General features: G+C 41.5%; 1 protein-coding gene across 1 annotated transcript in view; it reads right to left on the reverse strand.

Annotated features, from left to right (window-relative positions):
- LOC127585265 (dual oxidase 2-like) overlaps positions 1 to 24,474 on the reverse strand; it is a 98,310-nt gene that overhangs the window by 20,768 nt on the left and 53,068 nt on the right. The window contains exons 18-28 of the mRNA XM_052042594.1: positions 24,272 to 24,457; positions 22,029 to 22,254; positions 19,873 to 19,966; positions 17,022 to 17,197; positions 15,836 to 15,902; positions 11,220 to 11,330; positions 7,697 to 7,875; positions 5,853 to 6,083; positions 4,659 to 4,758; positions 3,027 to 3,076; positions 470 to 597 (exon numbers count right to left, since the gene is read on the reverse strand). Coding sequence (XP_051898554.1) covers positions 470 to 597; positions 3,027 to 3,076; positions 4,659 to 4,758; positions 5,853 to 6,083; positions 7,697 to 7,875; positions 11,220 to 11,330; positions 15,836 to 15,902; positions 17,022 to 17,197; positions 19,873 to 19,966; positions 22,029 to 22,254; positions 24,272 to 24,457 — 1,548 coding nt within the window. The remainder of the gene's footprint in view (positions 1 to 469; positions 598 to 3,026; positions 3,077 to 4,658; positions 4,759 to 5,852; positions 6,084 to 7,696; positions 7,876 to 11,219; positions 11,331 to 15,835; positions 15,903 to 17,021; positions 17,198 to 19,872; positions 19,967 to 22,028; positions 22,255 to 24,271; positions 24,458 to 24,474) is intronic.

Raw genomic sequence — 24,474 nt, forward strand, 5'->3', positions numbered from 1 at the left:
CTTTAATGGTTCAAGCTCTTCAATGGCAATTTTGCAGTATTCAATAATATATTTATCGACTTAAGAATGACCGGTCCTATTGAACTTGCCACATGCGGTTGGTTCAACACACAAGATGCTGGAGGAACTCAGCAGGTCGGGCAGCATCTATGGAGGGAAGTGGGTCCCAACCTGAAACGTTGAGTGGCCGTTTCTCTCCGTAGATACCACCTGACCCACTGAGGTAGATGCTTCCTCCAGCATCTTGTGTTGCTCCAGATTTCCAGCACCTGCAGTCTCTTGTGTTATCATCCAGTTGGTTATCCAGTTCCATAGTGTACAGACACTTTGTAAGCAAGGATGGGCTCCAGACTAAATTCATTGCCATCAGCTCAAACAATTACCTCAAATTAATTTAATCTGTGTCTCTAAGATGAATTTTGGCTTGGTTTGAAGATTCCTTTGAGATTTAAAAGAAAATTCTCCTTACCAAGATGTAAATCACAATATAGAGATGGTGTGTCAACCAGAATCCTCGAAAGCTAATGCGTCGGAAATAATGCAAGGCAAAGATGTGTAGAAAAGCAAAGGCAAAAAGAAGCAGAACTCCAGTCATTCCTGAAAAACAAAACAAAATATTGATGGAATGGTCACTAAAGTTCCATCTGGTGGATTCTTCACAATACGTGGCTAAGCAAATCTAGGGTTCCCAACAATATTTTACAGAAATCAGTTGATTTAATGGTTTAATTCAACAGAAGCATCTACTCGCTGCAGTTGGAACAATGGAACCAGCCAAGCTATCACAGTGAGATCAGCACTCGGTCTACCCTGGCTGGATGGCTACAGGTTCAATTTAATTTTCAGTAATTAGGAGTAACAGTTCCAGGGTCACTATTCCTCAATACTAATCATCAATGATTCAGCATTTCACTCAGAGGAGGTATAAAAATGAGAAGTCTTTTTATGGATTTTAGGTGAATGATGAGATTTGTCCTGAATCTTGGCCTAAAGTATCTGATACTAATATTGCAACACAAATTCCTTTCATGTACAGATGTAAGAAGCGTGAAGGTGGCAGGTTTAAACGCTGGGAACTTTGTGGTGTGCAAATCACCTCCTGATCTCTCAAAGCCTTTCCATCATTCATGAGGCACGAGTCAGGGGTGTGCTGGAGTATTTCCACTTGGTCAGCTGAGTCCAGGTATAAGACTGCTCAGAAAGCTCAACACCATCCAGGGCATAGTAGCCTGCTTGACTGGCATCCCACCCATCACCCTAAGGATTCAATCTCTCCACCACCAGCGTGTATGTCACCAACAAAATGTACTGCGGTCACTCAATAAGGGTTCTTCAATAGCATTTCCCAAACATGAGACTTCCATCGCCTTGGAACACAAGGGAAGTAAACACATGGAAACCATCTGTAAGTTTCTTTACAGATCACATACTATACTCACTCGGAAATACATGGCTACTATTTCACTGGCACCATCAAAATCCTGGCAAACTCTACATAAGAACATTGTCAAGACACGAGTAGCAGTGGTCAAGAAAGTAGCTCACTAGCATCTTCTAGAGAGCGATTAGGAATGGAATGCAGGTGTTGCTGATGATGCCCGTATCTCATATATTAATAAAAAAATCTCTTGGTTTGTGTTGGCATAGATCAACTAAAGCAACCAATATTCATATGAGTATCCCTGAGCTTGAGGGAGAACAGAAGTCACCCAGAGTTTCCATTCCAGATTGCTACCCAGTTAACAGGTAGAAAGTCCATGTTGTGGACAGCGTAAGGGGCAGGATAGGCTTGGTTGTGATGTTCCCCACAGTTAGAGGAATCAAACATTTTTCAAGAAGAAGATCTCAAAGGATTCTAAGATTTCTACTGGACTAGTTGGCCAAATAAACAGCTTTTGTGAAGTGCAATAAATCTGTGCACAATATAGAACATAGAACAGTACACACAGGAACAGGCCCTTCAGCCCACGATGTAGTGCCTAACTAAACTAATCCCTTCTGTCTACACAATGTGCATATCCCTCCACTCTCTGCACATCCATGTGCCTATCTAGGAGCCTCTTAAACACCTTGATCGTATTTGCTTGCACCACCACCCCTGGCAGCACATTCCAGGCATCCACCACTCTCTGTGTAAAAAACTTGCCCTGCAAATGTCCTTTGAACTTACACCCTCCCACCATAAATGAATGCCCCCTAGTATCAGACATTTCGACCCTGGAAAAAAGATACTGGCTACCTACTCTATCTATGCCTCTCATAATCTTATAAACCTCAATCAGATCTTCCCTCAACCTCCGTCGCTCCAGAGAAAACAACCCAAGTTTGTCCAACTTCTCCTTATAGCTCATACCCTCCAATCCAGGCAGCATCCTGGTAAACCTCTTCTGCACCTTCTCCAAAGCCTCCACATCCTTCCTATAATGGGGTGACCAGAAGGGAATGAAATACTCCAAATGCAGCCTAATTAGAGTTTTATAAAGCTGCAACATAACTTCCTGACTCTTGAACTCAGTGCCTCGACTAATAAAGGCAAGCATGCCATATGCCTTCATTATCACCTTATCAACCTGTCAAGCCAATATGAGTGAACATTAGCTGAAACACAATTGCTAGTTACGAATGGTTACTTTGTATGTGGGTCATTTTGAGTATTGTGCAACTTAGACTATCAGGCCCTTGCACTCTTGTCCCAAGTTGGCTAGGTACCACTCATCTCCACAACTGCCCTCCCTCCCCAACCTCTGATGTAGAAACACATACTAAAACAACTTCTAGCCCATTGCATTGGAAATACATGCAATGTTGCATGTGCTGTACACATCATGTAGTTTGTGTTGAACTCAAGTTTCGGAAATTTGTTTTTTATTACTTCATTGCAACTCAACTTCAGAATAGGAGTTTGACAAACACACATAACTATAGCTCACATCTCACAACAGAGGACACATTTATGGTATCGTAACCTTTCTATTCAGTGCGCAAATGTTTCTTTGTAAGATTCAGCCTTAAGAAGGTGTGAGTACCTGTGATATTCTGAAAGAACCACCAGTAATACTTCAGGGGAAGTTCAGACCTACAGGAAAAAGGCAACATCATGAGTTATAACATGCAGCAAGGATACATTGACTGCACGGTCTCAGAGGATCTGAAAACCATGAATGTAACGCCACTGTTTGAGAAAGAAGAGAGACAGAAAGCAGGAAATTATTGGCTGGTTATTGTGAAAATGCTGAGACTCATTATATTCAGAAAATCATAAGACAATCAAGCAGAGTCTATGCGGTTTTATGGAAGGGGAACTGTGTTTGACCAATTAGCTGTAGTTCTTTGAAGAAGTAACAGGTAGATAAAGGGAAGCAGCAGATGTTCTGTAACTGGACTTCCAGAAGGCATTTGATAAGGTGCTTCATAAAAAGTTACTACACAAGATAATAGCACACAGAGATGGTGGTAATATATTGGCATTTCAATGCAATTGGCTAACTAAAAGAAAACAGATAATGATGATAAAAGGGTCATTTTTAGATTGGCAGTCAGTAACTAGTGGCTTGCCACAGGGATCGGTGCTGGGTCCTTAACTCTTTCCAATCCATACGAATGACTTGGATGAAGAGACAAAGACAGGTGGGTGAACAAGTTATCGGGAGGACACAAAGAGCCTGCAAAGAGATGTAGATTGATTAATCGTGGCCAAAAAGTTCACACGCAGAATATAATAGTGAGGTTTTCAACTTTGGAAGGAAGAATGAAAATTATTGTGTACACGGAGCTTGATTACAAAATGTTGCAGAACAAAGAGATCAGGGGGCCCATGGTGCATAAGACACGAAAAGTTAGCAGCAAGTATAGCAAGTAATTTGCAAAATTAATGTTGGTGTTATTGCAAAGAATGTGGAGTATAAAAGTAGGGAAGATTTGATGCAAATTTATAAAGTGATGATGAGACTGCACGTGGAATACCATAGACAATTTTGCTCTTTGCATTCAAGGAATGATATAGTTGCATCAGAGGCAGTGCAAAGGAGATTCAGTAGGTTGATCCCTGGGACGTAGGGGTTGATGTACGATAAAGGTTAAGTAAGCCATGCACACCAGAGTTCGGAAGATTGAGAGGTGACGTTATTGAAACAGGTAGGACTTACAGACTGGATATTGAGAGGATCATTTTCCTAGTTGGGGAGCTAGAAATGAGGCACATTGTTTCAGAATAAGGGATCAGCTATTTACGGCAGAGATGAGAAGGAATTTCTCCTCTCAGGTGGCTGAAAACCTCTGGAATTCTCTGCCCCAGAAAGCTGGGAAGACAGAATCATTAAATATATTTAAGGCAAAAACTGCCAAGCATTTGGACTATGAGAGAGTCAAGGAAGAAGGGGAGCAAGAGGGAAAATGGACAAGATTGAATCAGCCAAGATTGGATCTTACTCAATGGTGGAACACTCTCAAGGACCAATTAGACTGGTTCTACCATTGTTCCTTCTTCAATTGCTTGTTCTTTTGTCCAGTAGATCAACAATAATCCTTCAGTGTTATTTTTTTCCTACTTTATGACAACTATTACATCATACGTGAGTAGGAAGCATGTGTTTTGTCCTGAGATCATAAGGGGTGCAATGTAAATTGCAATTTTTCTGATTTGTAATAATTAAACTTACCCATCATCATAGATTGCATCAGGGAATAGGCAGGCAAGAACACTGAGTGGGTTCGCAGAAAATGCGTAGATATTAACTGCATGAGCTGCACTGTGGAGTACTGAAAAATACAATAAACAGGTTGTAGGTATACTTGTGACTTTCATACACCATAACCAATATTCAATATGGAACAACAGATTAGATATTTGTCTCTCACCATTGATCTAAGTTCAAATGTAAAGCATGGCCATGAGCCAAAGCTTCTCCTGCTCAATGGTTTTAACCATGCAAGGAACCTACTGAGTTACTGGAACTGCTAAGAATATCTCCTGATAATTCATCTGTTTAAGGCAGTGAGTAATTTTGCTTCTCAGCCTCTGTTTGTAGTTTCTAGCTTTCACTAATTGGTTGGCTAAAGCAATACGCTTTGATGGGTAAAACATGAGATATTTTAATTGCTGTTCTAAGTCAAAGTCAAGTTTATTGTCATATGCACAAGCAAATGTGTGCACAGGTGCAATGAAAAAACTTACTTGCAGCAGTATCACTGGCACAGCAGCAGATACACAATGTTCACAAGAAAAACACAAATTAAACATAAATTATACACAATTTTTACAAGAAAGAACAACATTAGAACAAAAGAAAACAAAGTCCATTGTAGTGCAAAGTGGTCATAGTGTTGCCACACTGAGTGAGTGATTAGGGTTGTGCTGGTTAGTTCAAGAACCCAGTGGCTGAAGGGAAGTAGCTGTTCTTGAACCTGGTGGTGTGGGACTTCAGGCTTCCGTACCTCCTGCCTGATGGTAGCTGCGAGAAGATGGCATGGCCTGGATGGTGGTCCTCTGGGTCTCTTAAGTTTTTCAAGTCAGATCGGATGATTACATCTGAGCCCAGTGCCTCCCACCTTTTGCTTTCCAGTGGAAGATCACTGGATAATAACTAGGAAGTGGAATCTTGGAGGCTTTGTCTCTCTTGATCACAGATGCTGAGCACTATTCTAGCAATCCTTCTACCTGAGCTGAGATCAGCTCACAGCGTCAGGCAGGGATCAAGTTTTGAAGTAGGCCAATTTTATGATGGCCAACTATAGGTGAGTCACCAGGTTAGCTTTCCTGAGTTGGGTGTCTAGAATTAGGTGGCATAGTTTCAGAAGCAGGGATGAGAAAGGTTGCTGTCAGCATTAACTGGTGTGCACAGTGTTGTATGTACCTGAGAAGAAGATAGCAGCCATTGCGACCCAACGATGGAAGTCCACAGCAGAATCGAAGGGAATGTAGCGGTTGAGGAAGGTTTCACGCAGTACTGTGATGAGGTTGCGGCACATGGTGAGAAGGAGGTACGAGTACATGAAGGAGACCGCAGCTGCTGATCCACGGGCAATGATGAGACCAGCCCTGGTGGTTTGAGGTACCCCAGAGTGCTCTCTTAAAACTGCATAGTCTAAAGAGAAAGTGGGAACTTATCACCCTGGGCACACAATGAATTCATTCATCACAGCTCAACACATGCAAGTAAATGGGATTAATATAGATACGTACTTAATGGTTAACATGGATCTGGTGGGCCGAAAGGCCTGTTTCTGTGCTGTGCAATGCTATATCCAAACAGGAACAACACCTCATCTTCTATCTGGGCACGTTGCAACCTTCTGAACTCTACAACTTCAGGTAACTTGATTCCTATGTCTGTATTGGTCATCCATCTGTGATATTATCTCAGCTTGTTTTTCTTTTTCCTCTTGTTTTGTCTGTGGAGGACATGCCCAGTGTGACCTGCTGGGCATGTCTTCCTGTTCTGCATTTCACAACTCCTACATCCTTGTGTCTGTTCTCACTCCTTAACTGCTCCCGTTTACCCATTGACCAGATAATCTTGTTTACAGCTTATCCCCATGGTCACCCTGGTTTCACCCTATTAGAGACATCCCCCACACTCCCTTCATCTTAAGAAGCTCCTTTGTTTCCCTCCCAGTTCTGACAAAGGGTCTTCAACCTGAAATATTAACTCTGTTGCTCTTCCCACAGATGCTGCCTGATCTGCTGAGTATTTCCAGCATCTTCCATTTTTATTTTAGATTTCCAGCATCTGCAGTTGTTTTGGTTTTCAAAATATCAAAGCTACTTGCCAATAAAGGGAATATAAATAATAGATTAAGAGAATTCTGGAAATAGCAGATCAGGTAGAACCAAATTATGAGAAAGCCATTCAACTATTATAGTTATCAATAAAATTCTAGGACTTAGAATTCTAGGTCCTAAAATTCTAGGACTTAGAATTCTAGGTCCTAAAATTCTTGGACTTAGAATTTTAGGATTCTAAGTCCTAAAATTAAAATGACTTAGAATCATCTCTTTATCTCAAGTAATCCTTTTGCTGTATAATACACCACTTAGCAAACATGTAAAGTAACTCATTCAGCTTTGGACTAAGCATCTCAGAAATGATTCATGGTGATATATTTGTGTTACTCTATGAATTCATGATGAACAGATAAAGGTTGTGTTCCTCTTAGAATGAAGATCTAATTGTGATGTTAAAGATGAATATGAAGGTTTAATATGGTAGGTAGAAACTATTTCCTCTGACAAAGCTAAGCTTTCAGTTCTGATGCAGGGTTTTGATTCCAAATGTCAACAATTCCTATTTCCCTACCCTCCCCCCCCCCCCAACACACACACACACACACACACACACACACACACACACACACACACAGACGTTGCTTGACCCACTAAGTTCCTCCAGCAGTTTGTTTGTTGCTTCAGAGCTGGGCTATTCAGAGGCAATGAATAGAGTACTTCTTCACATAAAAGGTGGTGGTGGCATGGACTTGATCAGCTGAATGAACTCTTTCTGTGCTGTAATGATTCTTTGACAATCTGGAACTCTTTCACTCATCAAAAAGGCTGAGAGACTTGGGTCAAGGTAACACTTTTGTTGGGGAAGGACATGTAGGGACAGGGAATCAAAATGGCAAATAGAATAAGGTACTGATCGGCCATGATCTAACTGAATGGGAAAAGGCCCGAGGAACTAAAAGACTTAGTACTTACAATAGGCACGCTCAACAAAGACACCGGCAGTAATACCAAAGAAGATTATGGTGCAGAAAATCTGGCGTTGGTGGTTTTGAACATATTGAGTATATTCCTGAATTTTCTGTTGAAATTTGTTGTCAGTATACTTATCCCGCTTTGCTTCTGCAAAGACATTTTTTGATGGTTGGGAAGTTCTGAAACAAAAAATAGAAGAGTTATTGTCAACTGAATAAAAGTGCTATATGTATTGCCTTTTGTAACAGCAGGTCCTAAAGTCAAGTAAGTATACTTGAAGGGCAAATATTGCAGTAATCATAGAAAGAAAGCAATTTCCACATCGCAAGCCTTCATAAATAGCATGACCAGGTAACTATTGGATAGGATAACTCTTTTGGTTTCACTTGAATTACACCTGTAGGACCTTTACATCCACCTGAGTAATCAAGAGAGGCTTTAGTTTAATTTCTTAATAGAAAAATGGTGGAACATCCCTAATCTTTATGATAAAACATCTGTGCTTAAACCTTCAAGTCTCTGTCAGGGTACACACAACCTTTTGAACTCAGAGAAAAGGGTTCTACCAATTAATTCACAGCTTATACAGAAAACATATCCTTGCAGTAAATGTCTAGAACTAGTAATGTCACCCTTCTTCTAAACTGAGCATACATTCAATAAAATAGTTCAAAAATTCCATGTTTATCATAATATAATCTTAATGTACACTAAATGGCATGTGCACCCAACTTTGGTAATAAGGGTCTGATGGACTAATTCAGTCTGATTATATTAGATGAATTTGAATGAAAGGCTGTGTTTAGATACCAACCAGAAATGGACTATTGCAGGTGATGCAGTGAGATGGTACATTATATTGGTGCCTTGATAAAGAGATGACCTTCTTGGATCATTGGACCAGATGCACATGCCACAACCAGCTATCATGCGATTAAACCAAATGGAAACACCCAATTCTCCTAAAACCCAAGCATCTATTACTCTATATGTTCAGCTCTCAAGCAAAAGGAATCTGTATCAAAGTGAAATCTTCAGAAATCTGAAATAAACAGAAAATGCTGCAACTTTTCAACAGTATCTGTAGAGTGAGAAACAGTTAATGGTTCACGTCAACCTGTTTGGGTGAAATGTTATTCTGAAATGTAAACAGGACCATGTACCTCACATGTAATTCAAACACGCAGGAACACAAGAAGCTGCAGAGAGTAGCGGACTCTGCCCAATACATCACAGACACCTCCCTCCCCACCATTGGTAGTATCTATAGAAGGCGCTGCCTCGAGAAGGCAACATCCATTATCAAAGATCCCCACCATCCGGGCCATGCCATCTTCTCACGGCTACCGTCGGTCAGGAGGTACAGAAGCCTGAAGTCCCACACCACCAGGTTCAGGAACAGCTACTTTCCTTCAGCCATTCAGTTCTTGAACCAACTGGTACAAAACCCTAATCACTACAGTTTAGCAACACCATGACCACTTTGATCACTTTGCACTACAATGGACTTTGGGTGTTTTTGGACTAATTCTGTTCTTTCTTGGAAAAATTATGTATAATACATATTTAACATGTTTTCCTTGCAGATATTGCTTAAATGATGCTATGTGCCTGTGATGCTCCTGCAAGCAAGTTTTTCATTGCTCCTGTGCATATGACAATAAACTTGACTTTGACTTAACTTTTCTCCCTCTACCTCTCAGTCCAGTGTTGCCCATTTTCCAGACAATTTCTCATTGTTCACTTTTCTTCTTTTATTCTCAAAGAATCATGGAATTGCACAGCATGGAAACAGGCCATTCAGCCCAACTCATCCAATCTGATCAGTGGGCATTCTTTCATATTAATCCCATCTCCCAACACTTCGTCCATAGCTTTATATGTCTGAGCGATTCAAGTGCTCATCTAGACACTTCTTAAATGCTGTCAGACCCAGCTTCAACCACTCTCTCAGGTAGTGCATTCCAGGTCCTCACCACCCTCTGGGTGAGAAAGATTCCCCTCAGATTCCCTCTAAATCTATGTCCTCCAGTTTTATCTCCCTCTGATATGAGGAAAAGTTTCCTGCAGTCTACCCTATCTATACTCCTCAAAACTTTATTTACCTCAATCATGTCCCATTTTAACCTCCTCCGCTCCAGGGAGAACAGATTTAGCTTCTCCACTCTCTCCACACCTGCAGTCACTGGCCTTACATTGATGTACTAATTTCTGTACAAGAACCCACCATGGCTTTTCATACTAGGAACCAACAGTTTCACCAGATATAAACTTTCCTTTAAAATTATAAATTTCCACTAAAATGATTCTCCCCTCCATTGGCCTACATCTGTTGATCTCAGAAGACCCTTTGAATATTGCAAGTTGAGGCACAGAGACTATATTGTTCACAAAATTTATGGCAAATACAAGAGTGCGCCAAGAAGTTCTTAGACCTGCATCAATGTGCAACAGGTAATGTATCTACAATTCTGCACAAGCTCAGCCTAGTGTAGGAGGCTGTACTACTTTAGTACACTTTGGACAGAGATGTTTGGGCAAAAAACTTGAAAGTGTGTCCAGTTTGTAACCTTTTAGCCATGAAATAGTAAATGTGAACAACAGAAGGCAATTCAGTCCATTGATCTTGCTCAGACATTCAATAAGTTCTTACATGATCTGTGACCAACCCCAAGATCTCTTGAAAGCCATGCCAAGTAATATTCCATCTTGGTCATGAAAGATCCACAGGCCGATTGTCTAATTTGCTGAGGTGTTCAGGATTCCCATTAACATTATGCATGGAAAACCGTTTCAAGATTGAGCAACAAACAAAGTGTTGGAAGAACTCAACAGGTCAGCCAGCATCTGTGGGAGGAAAGGAATGGTTGACATTTCAGGTCAACACCCTACATCAGGTCTTGATCCAAAGCCACGACCATTCCTTTCCCCCCATAGATGCTGCTCGACCTGCTGAGTTCCTCCAGCAGTTTGCTTTTTGCTCCACATTCCAGCATCTGCATCTCTTGTGTTTCCAAGTTCCTAGATCGACTTAGCTTTAATTTAATTTTATTATCATACTCTTTGCTTTGCATTCCTGAAAGAGGAAACAATCGCTGCTCCATCAAATTCTATTAACATTTTTAGATCCAACTGTTGGAACTGAGCCACAGGGAACAAGGCTCATGACTCCATCTATACTGGTTAACTAATCAGGCCCAGTACGCACGTCAGAATGTTACAATTGAGAACACTGCCCTTGAAAGGGGAAATAGGAAAACATGGCCATGATTTTACTTGTGTTTCAAGGGATTTAAAGATATACCAAGTTTTGTGTCAAGATATCATGGACAATTATAAATCTTCCACATTTTGCAAGAAAACAATAACAAAACAATAAGAGACTGCATGGTTTTCAGATTAACTCCACACTGGTCCATGGGCTGATTTCTTATGCCAAGACGTTACAAGCTAAAGTCAGTGTGTAATTTCAGCAATGCACTCCAGTTACTTAAATTAATTAACACTTTAATTTATGCCATACTTTTTGCCAAATCGTTTCCGCAGATCCATTACAAAGCCCTCCTGCCTTGGGGAGCTGATCTCTTCCTGTTGGTTGGTCTTTGCATGGTTGGCTTCTTTGGTTTCTTCCTTGCTGGAAAATGTCAAAGAATGATGTGAGGTCTCAGGAATATTCAGCAAACCTGAATCCCATCCTAACACAAATTCTTCAGCTGCTGTCTAAAGAAGCTTTGTAGATTTACAAAGGAAGGGAAAAGCCTGTTGCACAAATAATTGAATGAATTTACATTTATGCAGCACCTTTTACATTACTAGTTTAGTTAATTTGGCTCAGTATCGTGGGCCAAAGGGTCTGTTCCTGTGCTGTACTCTTCTGTGTTCTATATTCTATTCTCAAACATTCCAAAGTGCACTGCAACCAATGAATGTAAGTGCATTAATTATAGTTATACAGGGAAATATGCAGCCATATTTAGAATAGCAAGATCCCAAAAGCATCAAACATGATGAGTGATTAGTTTATTAGTTTTTGTTGCTGCGAAGAACTAAATATTCCTAAGGGCACATGACTCCACAGGATTTTTTAATATCTGACCCAACAGTCAACTGAGTCCCCATTAATTTCTTACAGCCAGGCAGCCCGTCAGATAGTGCAGAGCTCCCTTATTACAGCACTGGCACATCAGCCTGGATTGTATCCCAGTCATTGAATAGGTCTTGAATTCATGTAGTTCTGCATTGGGAGTACTGGCAACTAATCAATGAATATGCTTTGTATACTAAACTATGTTTGTGTACAGATCTCTTCTTTGATAAGTGGAGGTATGAAATATTTCTTGCATAACTGGTACTGAATTTTCTACTTTCTCACCATGAACTAGCAAAAAAAATTCCAGGTACATGTCTTATAACAAGTTGTGGATAAGATCCTAAAGACAACATTGTAGAGTTGAGTCTAGTGACGTAGAAGGAACTGAGCCAACCATTGAATGAGTGGAATAAGTTTATCAAATCAGACGTGCGCAAAAGCACAGCCAAAATTAAATACAGAATACTAAATAGCTAAAGATGTTGAGGTATGACTGAACATTCGGAAAACTTATCAATATAAAACAAAAAAACTGGATGTCAGGAAGTAAACTGTGCAGTTTAAAAAAAAGTTCAGCAAGAGTTTAAGGCTTTATGGGAGAAGAGTTAAAAGAGTACTGTGATATTGTTTTTTTTATTTTACATTTCTCACCTCTCCTCGAGGGGCTTCTGAACTCTGGATAGCTTTCTTCATCAAGAAACATGAGGCTGCATCATCTGACTGGACATTCACCAGTGATATAATTTGCAGCAATTTGTGCTGATCCCCATTCTCCAGTGATCCTGTCTAACCCCTGGCTCCCATAGCAACACATCCTGAAGACCCTGCCCAAGTAGTGGGCTGATAGTCTCGAGATAGTTTGTTACATCAGAAAGACCTTTCCACTGTCTCTACATGTTTCCGATAACCAGAAACATTTAGAAACAGTTGAATAGCTTTAAATGATTGAAAAAAATCAAACATTATTTGAAAAAAAATTTGAAAAAAACTAATGCAAAACAAAATTTTTAAATTAGTTAAAATAAAGGGGAAAAATTATCTTTTTAATGAAAATTGGCAACCTGGCTCAAATAAATTGTCCCAGGCTAGATACACTAACTATGGCTGGCATAAGGTGAGGAGCCAAATAAGAATTGTATTGCATTCAATTCTGGTTGCCCCATTATAGTAAGAATGTGGAGGCTTTGGAGAGGGTGCAGAAGAACTTTACCAGGATGCTGCCTGGATTAGAGAGCATGTGCTATAAGGAGAGGTTGGACAAACTTGGGTTGTTTTCTCTGGAGTGACAGAGGCTGAGGAAAGACCTGATAGAGTTTATGAGAGGCATAGACAGCCGGTATCCTTTCCCCAGGGTCAAAATATCTAATACTAGGGGGCATGCATTTAAGGTGAGAGGGTTAAGTTCAAAGGAGATGGGCGGGGCAAGTTTTTACACAGAGAGTGGTGGGTGCTTGGAATGCGCTGCCAGGGGTGGTGGTGGAGGCAGATACGATAGAGTAGTTTAAGGGGCTCAGACAGACACATGAATGTACAGAGAATGGAGGGATATGGACATTGTGTAGGCAGAAGGGATTAGTTTAGTTAGGCATTTAATTACTAGTTTAATTAGTTCGGCACAACATTGTGGGCCGAAGGGCCTGTTCCTGTGCTGTACTGGTCTATGTTTGTATCCAGCCCCTCACACAGTACGGTGGGAAACTGCCTCTGAATTCTAATGTCCAAGGTTGGAGTGGGAATTCAGATGAGCTGTCATCTGACTTCCAGTGCATCTGCAGTTTGGAGCTGCAATGCACATGTTGCGAATCCAGAAATGCACTAGAGTGCACACTGCAGCTAGCTATCACGCAATGTGGCCTTTGGTGTCAGCACCTTAACGATGCCACAATTAAATAGCATTCACCTTCATAGTCCAACCTGGAAGAACCTGGGTGGGCCAATCACAGACTAACAATAAAACTGCTTATTTATTACACCGAATTGAATAGTTCAAGTAAAAATACAATAACTAATTTCAGCCGTTCTTTGATTGACAAAAGGGTTGCATTCCTGGAAAGTTTTTTTAAGCAACTTTTTTTTTCCATTTAAAAAGTGTGAGCAAATTACATTCTGGGCATTTCAGTAATGTATTTCAATGCACAGAAAGTTGTGTATTACTTTTATAGCGGAAAATAGTTTTGTAAATCGAAGGCACGTTATCCTGAAAAGTCATTGATGTTATAGCAAAAAGTTGTAAATGCAGCATTTGTAAATTGAGGACTTATACTGCAATGTTGCCATTCAAAATCTTTGATGCTTGACTGTAATGGAACTGAGTTTCAGAAGTAAAGTTCAAATCACATGCTAATACTTTGTATATACATCACAGGATGAAATTCTATCCATTTTTTTATCCAAAACTGAACTGATGAGAAGCACGTTGCTGAAAAATATTGTGAAATGCAATTAACTTTCAAGTATTTGTCAATTGTTCCTAATGGCTCTGGAAAAATGCATTCCTAGCAACATAAACATACAACACTCTTCTATTCTGCATTGTATAATTCTAGATTATTACTTCTGAGGTGAAATGTGATAACAGCCATTTCCTGGTGTTTTAAATTACACCATAAACTTGTTCAGGTACTATAGTATGAGTCATTCTTGACCCACTGACAAGATTTCAGTGCCAGTGTGAGCTAGGATGATGCTGATTTAGGTGCCATGCTCCATCTCCGGACATTCTTGGGATCATCGTAGAGCTGCTGCCTCACAGTGCCAGTGACCCAGGTTCAATCCTGACCTCTGGTGCTGTCTGTGTGCAGTTTGCACATTCTCCCTGTGACTGCTCGAGTTTCGTCCTACATACCAAAGACATGCTGGTTGGTAGATTAATTGGCCACTGTAAATTGCCCTGAATGCATAGACAAGTGATAGAATCTGTGGGGAATAGATGGGAATGTGGGGGAAATAAAATGGGATCAGTGTAGGATTGGTTTAAATGGGTGCTTGATGGTTGGCACTGACTCAGTGGAGTGAAAGGCCTGTTTCTGACTCCATAACCCTATAATATAGTCTTCCCACACAGCGTTAGATTGGATGACTTACAAGTAAATGAATTACTTACCGTCACCCTTCAGGCCGCTAACTACATGCACTGTGTTGGCTACTGCCCATCTCACCTCACCCCTCCAATCTCCCTCCCAACCCCAGTATCCCTGCCTTAATCATCTGGATCCCAGACTGCAGGCTGCTGCTGTTCAGTGAAGTCCCAACCGCTTGGTATCTGCCAGTTCCCAATCCCCTCCCTCCCTCCCTCGCAGCTGCTACTCCCCAGATTCCCTCTTTGTATCTCCCTGTTCCTCCCCTTTATCTGGTGACACTCCCAGTCCCCTTCCTCTTCATATTTGCCACTTGTAGCTGCCATTCCTCAGTTGCCCTCCTTGCATCTCCCAGTTCTTGCCCACCCAATGTTAGACCTAGTGGTCCCAATCCATCCCACCCACCTTTCAAACTGCAGAGTTCTACTACACCCACTCCCTCCCCCCCACCAATGGCAGTATAAGCCCTGTCATCCTGTGCCCCCTTCCCATCCCCTCGCTGAGCCCAACCTCTGACAGCATTAGCACACAGCGCTCTTTGGGTGTTGAAGATGTACAACATCTGGTTAGTTGCCCCTAGGGCCTTTGAGCAGAACATCCCTGAAATGGGTTCCCAGCAGTAGACTCCACAGCCTTGGACCTGCTCGGTGAAGCTCACTTTACATAACCCCTGAAGCAAGCCTCAGCAGTGTTGTGGCAACTTGCTTCTGCCTGTGTGGTCACATCATCTGCAAGTCACACACGTGTGTAGCGAGTCAGACAGGTAAAGGACCCCGAGGAATACTAGACACATCTTTGGTCTTGCAATTTTCCCTTGCCACTGATTTTTTTTCTTTCTAATTGACATTACATGTTATCTGATTCAGTTTCTAGGCACTATTCTCCATCTATCCTGTCAAACTGCTCTCAATTTGCTTCATAATTTCGAAGACCTCCAACAAGTCTTCCCTCAGTTACCTCCTGTTTACTTACTTGGTTTCTTTTTTCCTCATTATGAAGGAAACCCGACTGGATTGGTCACGTTTCTGTCCTTCAACACCTGAAGGAATAAATTAGTTACAGATGTTGAATTTGAAAGTGACAATAAAAATGCCAGAGGTCATGGTGGAATCAGATACAAATGCTACGTTTAAGAGGCATTTGGACAGTCACAATTAAGCAAGGCACAGTACGATACCGTCATCATGTGTGCAAATGGGATGGGTTAAAAAGGTCAGCATGGACGTGGTGGGCCAAAGGGCCTGTTTCTTTGCTGTACAACTCAACAACTCTAAAATTATCCAGTCACTGCTATACATAATGGCAGGTTTCCCTGCCACTACGTATAGCAGACAAACCTCATAATCTGCTCGTCATCTACCTTATCATACCTCTTCATAACGTTGTACTTAACCATCTGTACGTGATTTGGTGACTACACAATTCCAAAATGAACTTAATGACAAGAAAATTAATTTGTTCTCCTTCTGAAACTTTTTCAGTGAAGGCTGTTCGCCTTTGGAAAATAATGCACAATGCTAAACCATGCTTTCTTGTTTGGTTGTGCATGAACAGAGCTCATGTTAATTCATTCAGCTTGGTTTCCAATAGCAGATTGACCTGAAGTATCTGTGGATGGCCTGATCCACTGGCGTCCATTCCATCAAAAATGGACTGTTGAAAACAGAACTAATTATTTACCTCTAATGAATACAAGGCTGAGGGGAGTATAAACTGTTTCCTGAGGACAAAAAATTAAAGGAAGTGCTAGCTTACACTGTGCGGAGGCTTGAATGAGAAGAGTTTTGGCAAGTAAGGGAATGATTTCAATACTTTTTTACTAAATTTTCAGGGTGTGGATGTAACAGGAAAGACCAACTCCAGAGATGAGTTGTCCTTCCTGAATCTTTGGAGAGGCTGTGGCAAAGGTTCTCTCACAGTGTTGAAGATTGCAGCATATTGACCTAGGAATGATAACAGCTCAACAATCTATTTTCAAGGCAGGGCAGTTTATGGTTAAAAACAATATGCTAAAAATAAATCAAATTGAACATTATATTATACACTGAACAATCTAAATGGAAGGCGGTGGAAAGTCAATTCCTTGTTTCCTTGAAATTGAGTTTAGGATTTAATACTTGACAAATGACCAAAAGAATTATGAAACAGTTTGACTGACCTTTCACTGTGAGTTGAGCTAACTCTAATTCACTGTAGTGATCTCGGAATAAATAATGGAAATCTTCCCACATTAACTCCTCCTTATCTTCGAATCCAGCATCTTTGAACATTGACTCTATCACCTCTTGTATCTGATCTTTTGTTAAGCAGTTGTTAGAGATCTCAATGAAAGACCTAAAATAAAAGGTGAAAGTAAATCTAAATAGATGGGTAATCCCAAAATATAAATCCCAAACTATGCCCTCTGTTTAGCTGTATTGGAAAGTAAGCACTGAGCATGTGCGTTCTTCTGGAAATAATAATTTAAAAAATTATTCGACTTGTTTTCTAACAACAGATTGGCTCAAGCCTTTATGCACGGCCCAATTATCCAATGGCATCCCATGATCATTAGTTTTCATTTGCTGGTTAATTCACATCTCTCAACAGTAAGTATGATTGAACACTAATTTTCATCTGAATACTTTTACACTCAATACTGCTTTGTTGGAAGATAGCAGGAAAATATTTTAATCCAGTTTAATAACAGTAACCATCTAAGAATCTTCCAAAGAACTTTAATCTTTGAAAGGGGCAGGCACGGTAGTTTAGCTGTTAGCATAACGCTTTTCAGCACCAGCAACCCGGGTTCAATTCCAGCTGCTGTCTGTAAGGAGTTTGTTTGTTCTCCCCGTGTCTGCGTGGGTTTCCTCCGGGTGCTCCGGTTTCCTCCCACATTCCAAAGACGTACAGGATAGGAAGTTGTGGGCTGCCCACAGAACACTCTACGCAAAAGATGTATTTCACTGTGTGTTTCGATCTACATGAGACAAATAAAGAAATCTTATCTTATAATCTTATCTGGCATAAATAGCAAAGTTGTATGAATCATAAATAAAAGTACGGTATTGTTTTTAATCTGTGACATTTTTAATTGTTTAATTTAAAGAAGGGAACTTCTAGTTTGTGCCAAACACTGCTATGGTCCAGTTCTAACCCAAGTCCCTCATCATTACATAACATCAAAAATAGAAGCAGAGGTAGGCCATTTGGCCCCTTGTGCCTCCTCTGTGAGATCCTGGCTGATCTTTCACCTCAGTATCACTTTCCTACTCTAACTCTATGTCCTTTTATTCTCTGAATATATAAAAATCTATTGATCTCTGTTGAAATACCTCAGCAACTGGGTCTACACACCTCTTTGGTTAGAGAATTCCAAATATTCACCAACCTCTGGATGAAGAAATCTCTTCTCATCTCAGTCCTGAATCACTTGTTTGAGAACAAGACCCTGGTTCTGCATATCCTATTCCCAGGGAAGTATCATCTACGTCTCTACCCTGTCAAGAATTTTGTACGTTTAACTTAGAAGATCCCATTCTTCTAAGCTCAAGGACAGCTTCTATCCTACTGTTATAAATCTATTGAACGGTTCCCTAGTATGATGAAATGGACTCTTAACCTCACAATCTACCCCGTTATGATCTTTCACCTTATTGTCTGCCTGCACTGCACTTTCTCTGTAACAGTATTCTGCATTCTTTTATTGTTTTGCCTTGTACTACCTCAATGCACAGTGTACTGAAATGATCTGTATGAAGGGGTATGCAAGACAAATTTTTCACTGTACCTCAGTACATGTGACAGTAATCAACCGATTTACCAGCTTACCAACGTCAAGAGAGTATGGGCCTAGTCTGCTTAACCTCCACTCATCCCACTTCTGTGACTCATCCCAAGATAAATCCTGATCCATTGATCTTCCTCCTCAAGCAGATCTTGAGCAGTGTGGAGCTGAGTTGAGGGGGTGGAGGTCCTAAGGGAAAGTCAGGTATGTAGAAGAGGACCTAATTAGGGCTGGTTCAAGCACTCATCCCCACACACGGAACTGCTTAGGAACTACAGGGGAAGCTGATTCAGTCCTAAGAACACAGGAAAGGCCTGATTCTGCACATATAACCCATGGCTTTTGGCACCCAGGAGTACGTGCCCAATGCTCTCCTTGCACCACCATGTCAGATATGCAGAAGGCTCAGAAGAAGTGGCAGATTTTATGCAGTCAATTCCCTATTTCCCTTCACATTTTATTTTTCATTGAAATTAAATCAGCTAGTGAACAAAAGCATCATCCTACACTGGATTGTTTGAAGACATCTCACTTAAGAAAGCATGACCAGGATTAAAATAAAACTCCAAAACAATAGCAACCAAGATATGGAAAAAATATCAAACTTTTCTGAAAAATAGCCTATCTTTTGTGAGTGGGCCTTGCTGGTTATGTAAAAGGCATTATTCTAGTATGTAACCCTGCCAGGAGAGGCAGACTAATGGCTGTGACTTGGGCCTGTCCTTTAAGGTACAGGAATCATTTGGCAATGGCAGGCCAACACAAACTAATTCCTACTCCACTAATTCTGAAATAGTAATTTTTATGTTTGAAGCTTTATGCCAGTCAATACTCCAAATCAGAACAGCAAGAAACCCAAAATACTACATTTTTAAGGAAGACAAAGTGTGTTCCCAGGGTACCACCTGTGGGAAGCACTATCACAACTATGGAGACAATTTCTTTTACTTTAAGGAACCCATTTGCTCTCTCAACAGTTTTCATTCAGCCATTTATAATGTCGCGCCTAACACACAGACAACCCCCTGCCTCAGGATTGAACACAAACTGTGAAACAAGATGGACTAACGACATGCCCTGATGCACAAGATGGATTAACTGTATGTCCTGATGCAGGGTTTCACCCTGAAACGCCGACAATTCCTGTCCCCTCCGCAGATGCTGCTTGACCAGCGGAGTTTCTCCAGCAGATTGTTTGTTGGACCAACTGCAATATTGTGCCAGTAAAGTCAATTTGCGTTACCTAAGTAGTTGCGAGAACTCTTCTTTTGACATGGAACCACTTCCATCAACATCGTACATTGCAAACATGAGCTTGGATTTTGCTTCTGGAGAACCTGCACAAGGAAATTGGGATAGTTTTTAGTTGATCCTTGCTGGAATTGACAGTCAATCAGTTTTACGATGGGAAGACAATCTACAATTATGATTTTACACCTGAGGAAGATTGAAATTCCTGGGTGTTAATATATCAGATGACCTATCCTGGGCCCAACACATAGATGCAATCACAAGGAAGGCGTGCTAGCGTCTTTACTTTCTTAGGAGGTTAAGTAGGTTTGGCTTGTCAGCGAACACTAACAAACTTCTACAGATCTGATGAACGTATCCTGACTGGTTACATCGTGGTCTGGTACGGTAATTTGAATGTGCAGGAACATAAGAAGCTACAGAGTGTAGTGGACTCGGGCCAATACATCACGGGAACATCCCTCCCCATCATCAGTAGTAGCTACAGGAGGTGCTGCCTCAAGAAGGCAACATCCATCATCAAAGGTCCCCACCATCCAGTCTGTGCCATCTTCTCACAGCTACCATCGGGCAGGAGGTCCCACACTACCAGGTTCAAGAACAGCTACTTCCCTTCAACCATTCGGTTCATGAACCAACCTGCACAACCCTAATCACTGCTTCAGTATAGCAACACTATGACCATTTTGATCACTTTGCACTAAAATGGACTTTGTTCTTTTTTTGTTCTAATTGTGTTCTTTCTTGTAAAAATTGGGTATAATTTATGTTCAATTTATTTTTCTTGTGAATGCTGCGTATCTGATGCTATGTGCCTGTGATGCTGCCGCAAGTAAGTTTTTCATTGTACCTGTGCACACATGTACTTGTGCATATGACAAGAAACTCGACTTTGAAAATGTTTGTTTGTTGGGACCACAGGGAGGGAGAAGTTCATATTTGGTCACCAGTGCTAAATGTGTAAGAGATTCTCTGCAGTCATTTGGCAGTTCGACAACAATTGTACTCACCTGTACATATAATCATTCCATGTTAGTGCACCTGCATGCTTGCTTTCAGTGACTGATGTGGAAGGATACCTAGATCTCTCTGTACGTCACCATTGTAGTGACTAACAGTGATTAACAACCTCTCTGAAATGAAAATTATCCCTCCATAAAGGCCCAATGAAGTCACAGGCTGCTCTTTTTAATGGGTTGCAGCTGTCTAAACTGATGTTCCAATGTAGTACAGAAAGAATATGCAGAGGTTTTTGGATGTGACCTTAAACACGGCTCCATCTGTATGTAAAACTGCTGATGACATTATCTCAGAGCAGGAGAGTTATCCCTGGTATTCTATTCAATAATTATCTCTTAAACAACATCAAAACAGATTGTCTGGTTACAGTTCCTCCCCAAGTTAAGAATGCCTGCCTTACGAACGAGCATTTGATAGACCAGTGGGATGGATGGGGATGGATTTGCCGGCTGCTGTAGGGATGCAGGCATCTTCTGCCGGGTGGGAACAGAATGGGGCATTTCCACGTGCTATCTTCCCCACATCAATTGAGGGCTCGGTCAAGCTGAGCAGAGCTGGGAGGCACTGAGCAGACTCACTCACTCACTGAGGCCGGCTGGCGGCTGCTCTTCTTCTGCCTGCTCGCGCCCCCCCCCCCCCCCCCCACCGTCACCGCTGTTTCTGTGATCCTCTCCCACACACTGTTGTTCATTTCCGACTTATGAACAGTTCAGTTTACGAACAGTTCTCAGGAACGGAGGAACCCTGGGGACTGCCTGTAGTGCAGTATTGCTGTCTGTGGGAGCTTGCTGTGTACAAATTGACGGCCACATTTTTCACATTACAGCAGTACAAACACTTCAAAATGTACACCATGTGCAGTAAAGCACCTTGGGACATCTTGATAAACAAGCCTTACTTTAGAAGAATATCCAAGATATCGTAAAGTAAAAATAAAATACATTCTACAAAAATCGTGGGAAATGCACAAGGTTATAATAGGAAATCAAGTAACACAGGAGTGAATATATAGAACACGTGCATTACTGTGGATTTCACATATCCTAGCATTCCGTTGTTTCCCTGTCTGTTGCTGACACAGGCCAGACTCCCAGCTGAGCTCCCATCTGTCCTCGAGCTCAGGATTACCTTTCATCAGAATAACAAAGATATCCAGGAACTCCCGGAATGATAGGTAGCCATTTCCATCTTTGTCTGCCAGTATGAACATCTGCTCGACGAACATGGAGTCTTCCTTTACTCCCAGTGCCTCAGCAAATTCTGTGGTCGTCAGTTCACAGGTCAGAGACTCTTTTGCTTTCTTTGAGATTTCGTCATCAAAGTCCCCGGCATTGGACCCATCAATCTCCAGAACCTAATTGTAGCAAAGAATGCAGAAGTAGATAATATTATACAATCAGAAAGTAGTGATGTTGTTGTTGTCTGACGAAGTGACGTCAACCTCACTGAGGATGAACAACAGCTGGCACCTCCTCATACCTCATTCTGGATTGTGACCCACCAGGTCTTCCCATCAGTGATCTCATTCCTCAGGAGATCTCCTCTCCACAGCTTCTAACTTCATAGTCCCCCAGTCATGCAAAGACAGCTTTTACCTCCTCCCCAAGATCGGTGAGTAGGACTGCCCTGGTAGATCCAGTGTTTCAGCCTATTCTTTTCTCACATATTTCTCCCCACCGTGAACCTATTCTTTTTCTCCTTGTCCGATCTCTTCCTACTTACAGCTGTAGCATCTCTCATGCCCCTCCACCACTTTGCGAGTTCCCAAATTCCTGGTCCCAACCAGCTCATTTTCACCACGGACCTCCTCCCACTCTCCTTTCTGGAAGGAGTCCATTCTGTTCTTGCAGTTCTTTAACTCCATTGTGCCAATTCTACTGATGACTCCTTCCACACCAGTGCTTCTGAGATGTCTTTGTTTTTCCTCACTCACTTTCCTCCAGCACATTCAACCAATCATCCTCCATAACATCTGTCAACTTCAACTTGATGTCATCACCAAACACACCTTCTCCATCCCTCCTCTTTCAGCTTTCCAAAGGGACCACTCCCTTTCCCATATCCATCAACACTCCCTCACGACAACTCTTCACGCAACTGCAGACATACCTTTTTCCCTTTTTCGCTTCTTAGTTCAATCAAGACATCAACCCTCCACTGACATGGCCAACTCTCGCCACATCTCCCAAAACCCAAATGCAATCCTCTTCTCCAGTGCTGGTTCCGACCCTTGAAATCCTGATCCCACCCTCCTTCCCCCTGACCTAGTCCCCATCCCAGACCTCCCTTCACTACAGCCTCCCCCCATGATCTGCAACAGATCATTATTCTGCAATAATGAGCAAGCTGAAGAAGGGCATCTGTTGCCACAAAGTGTGCATGATGCCTTTCCAATAATAGAATTTGTAGCAGGAAGATGTGTGGGCAGTGTGGGTCCACACGTAGATGATGAGTTGGCTCACTGCCATTTAACGTCTTAATGGTACGGAAGCAATTCTAGGGCAGAATTTTGGAGAGGTTTAGATATTCAAAAGCTAGTGAAACATTAAAAAATAACAAAAAAGTCTAGATTAACTAAGACCTTTGTTCCTTATGGCCATGGAAACAAATAGTGAAATGCAACCTCCAACTTATCATAGGACATTCATGAAGTGGGGCAACCCCAGTCCCCTGCTCACACAGTAAACCGAACGAGGAACATGTTGCACAGTAAACATCTGGTAGTGGTTTCCAGGTTTTGGTGTAACAAGGACCTTACATGGGGAAAAGTCAAAAAGAAATTTGGCATGTCCCCTTTGACCCTCATCAATTTTTATAGGTGCAATAGGTGGATGCATCGCTGCTTGGTATGGTAACTGCTCTGCCCGGGACCACAAGAAACTGCATAGAGTTGTGGGCACAGCCCAGCACATCACGGAAACCAGTCTCCCTTCCATGGGTTCTGTCTACACTTCTCATTGCCTCGGTAGAGCAGCCAGCATAATCAAAGACCCCAGCCACACTGGACATTCTCTCTTCTTCCCCCTCCTGTCGGGCAGAAGATACAAAAGCCTGAAAGCATGTACCACCAGGCTCAAGGACAGCTTCTATCCCACTGTAATAAGACTATTGAATGGTCTGCCAGCACCATGAGATGGACTCTTGATTTCACAATCTATCTCGTTATGGCCTTGTACCTTATTGTCTTCCTGCACTGCACCTTCTCTGTAACTGTAACACTATATTCTGCATTCTGTTATTGTTTTCCTTTGTACCTCAATGCACTGATGTGATGGAATGATTTGTATGGAGGCATGCAAAACAATTTTTTCATTGTACCCGAGTACATGTGACAATAATAAACCAATTTACCAATTCAATTGCTGTATTACCTGTGCAAACACACGACGGAAAAACGTATCTAAGACCTTCATCCGTTGTTGCTTTGTTACAGCTTCTTTCAACAGAGTGCGTTCTTTCACTTCATGCACCAGCATACGTATGCCCAGAGTGTCCAGGTAATTTTTCAAATCTGCCACAAATTCATTACGTTCATCTTCTTCATTAAACATCAGAACCTGAGGGCAAAAGGCAG

Source organism: Pristis pectinata, chromosome 32, assembly GCF_009764475.1.
Source record: "Pristis pectinata isolate sPriPec2 chromosome 32, sPriPec2.1.pri, whole genome shotgun sequence".
Taxonomy (NCBI): Eukaryota; Metazoa; Chordata; class Chondrichthyes; order Rhinopristiformes; family Pristidae; genus Pristis; species Pristis pectinata.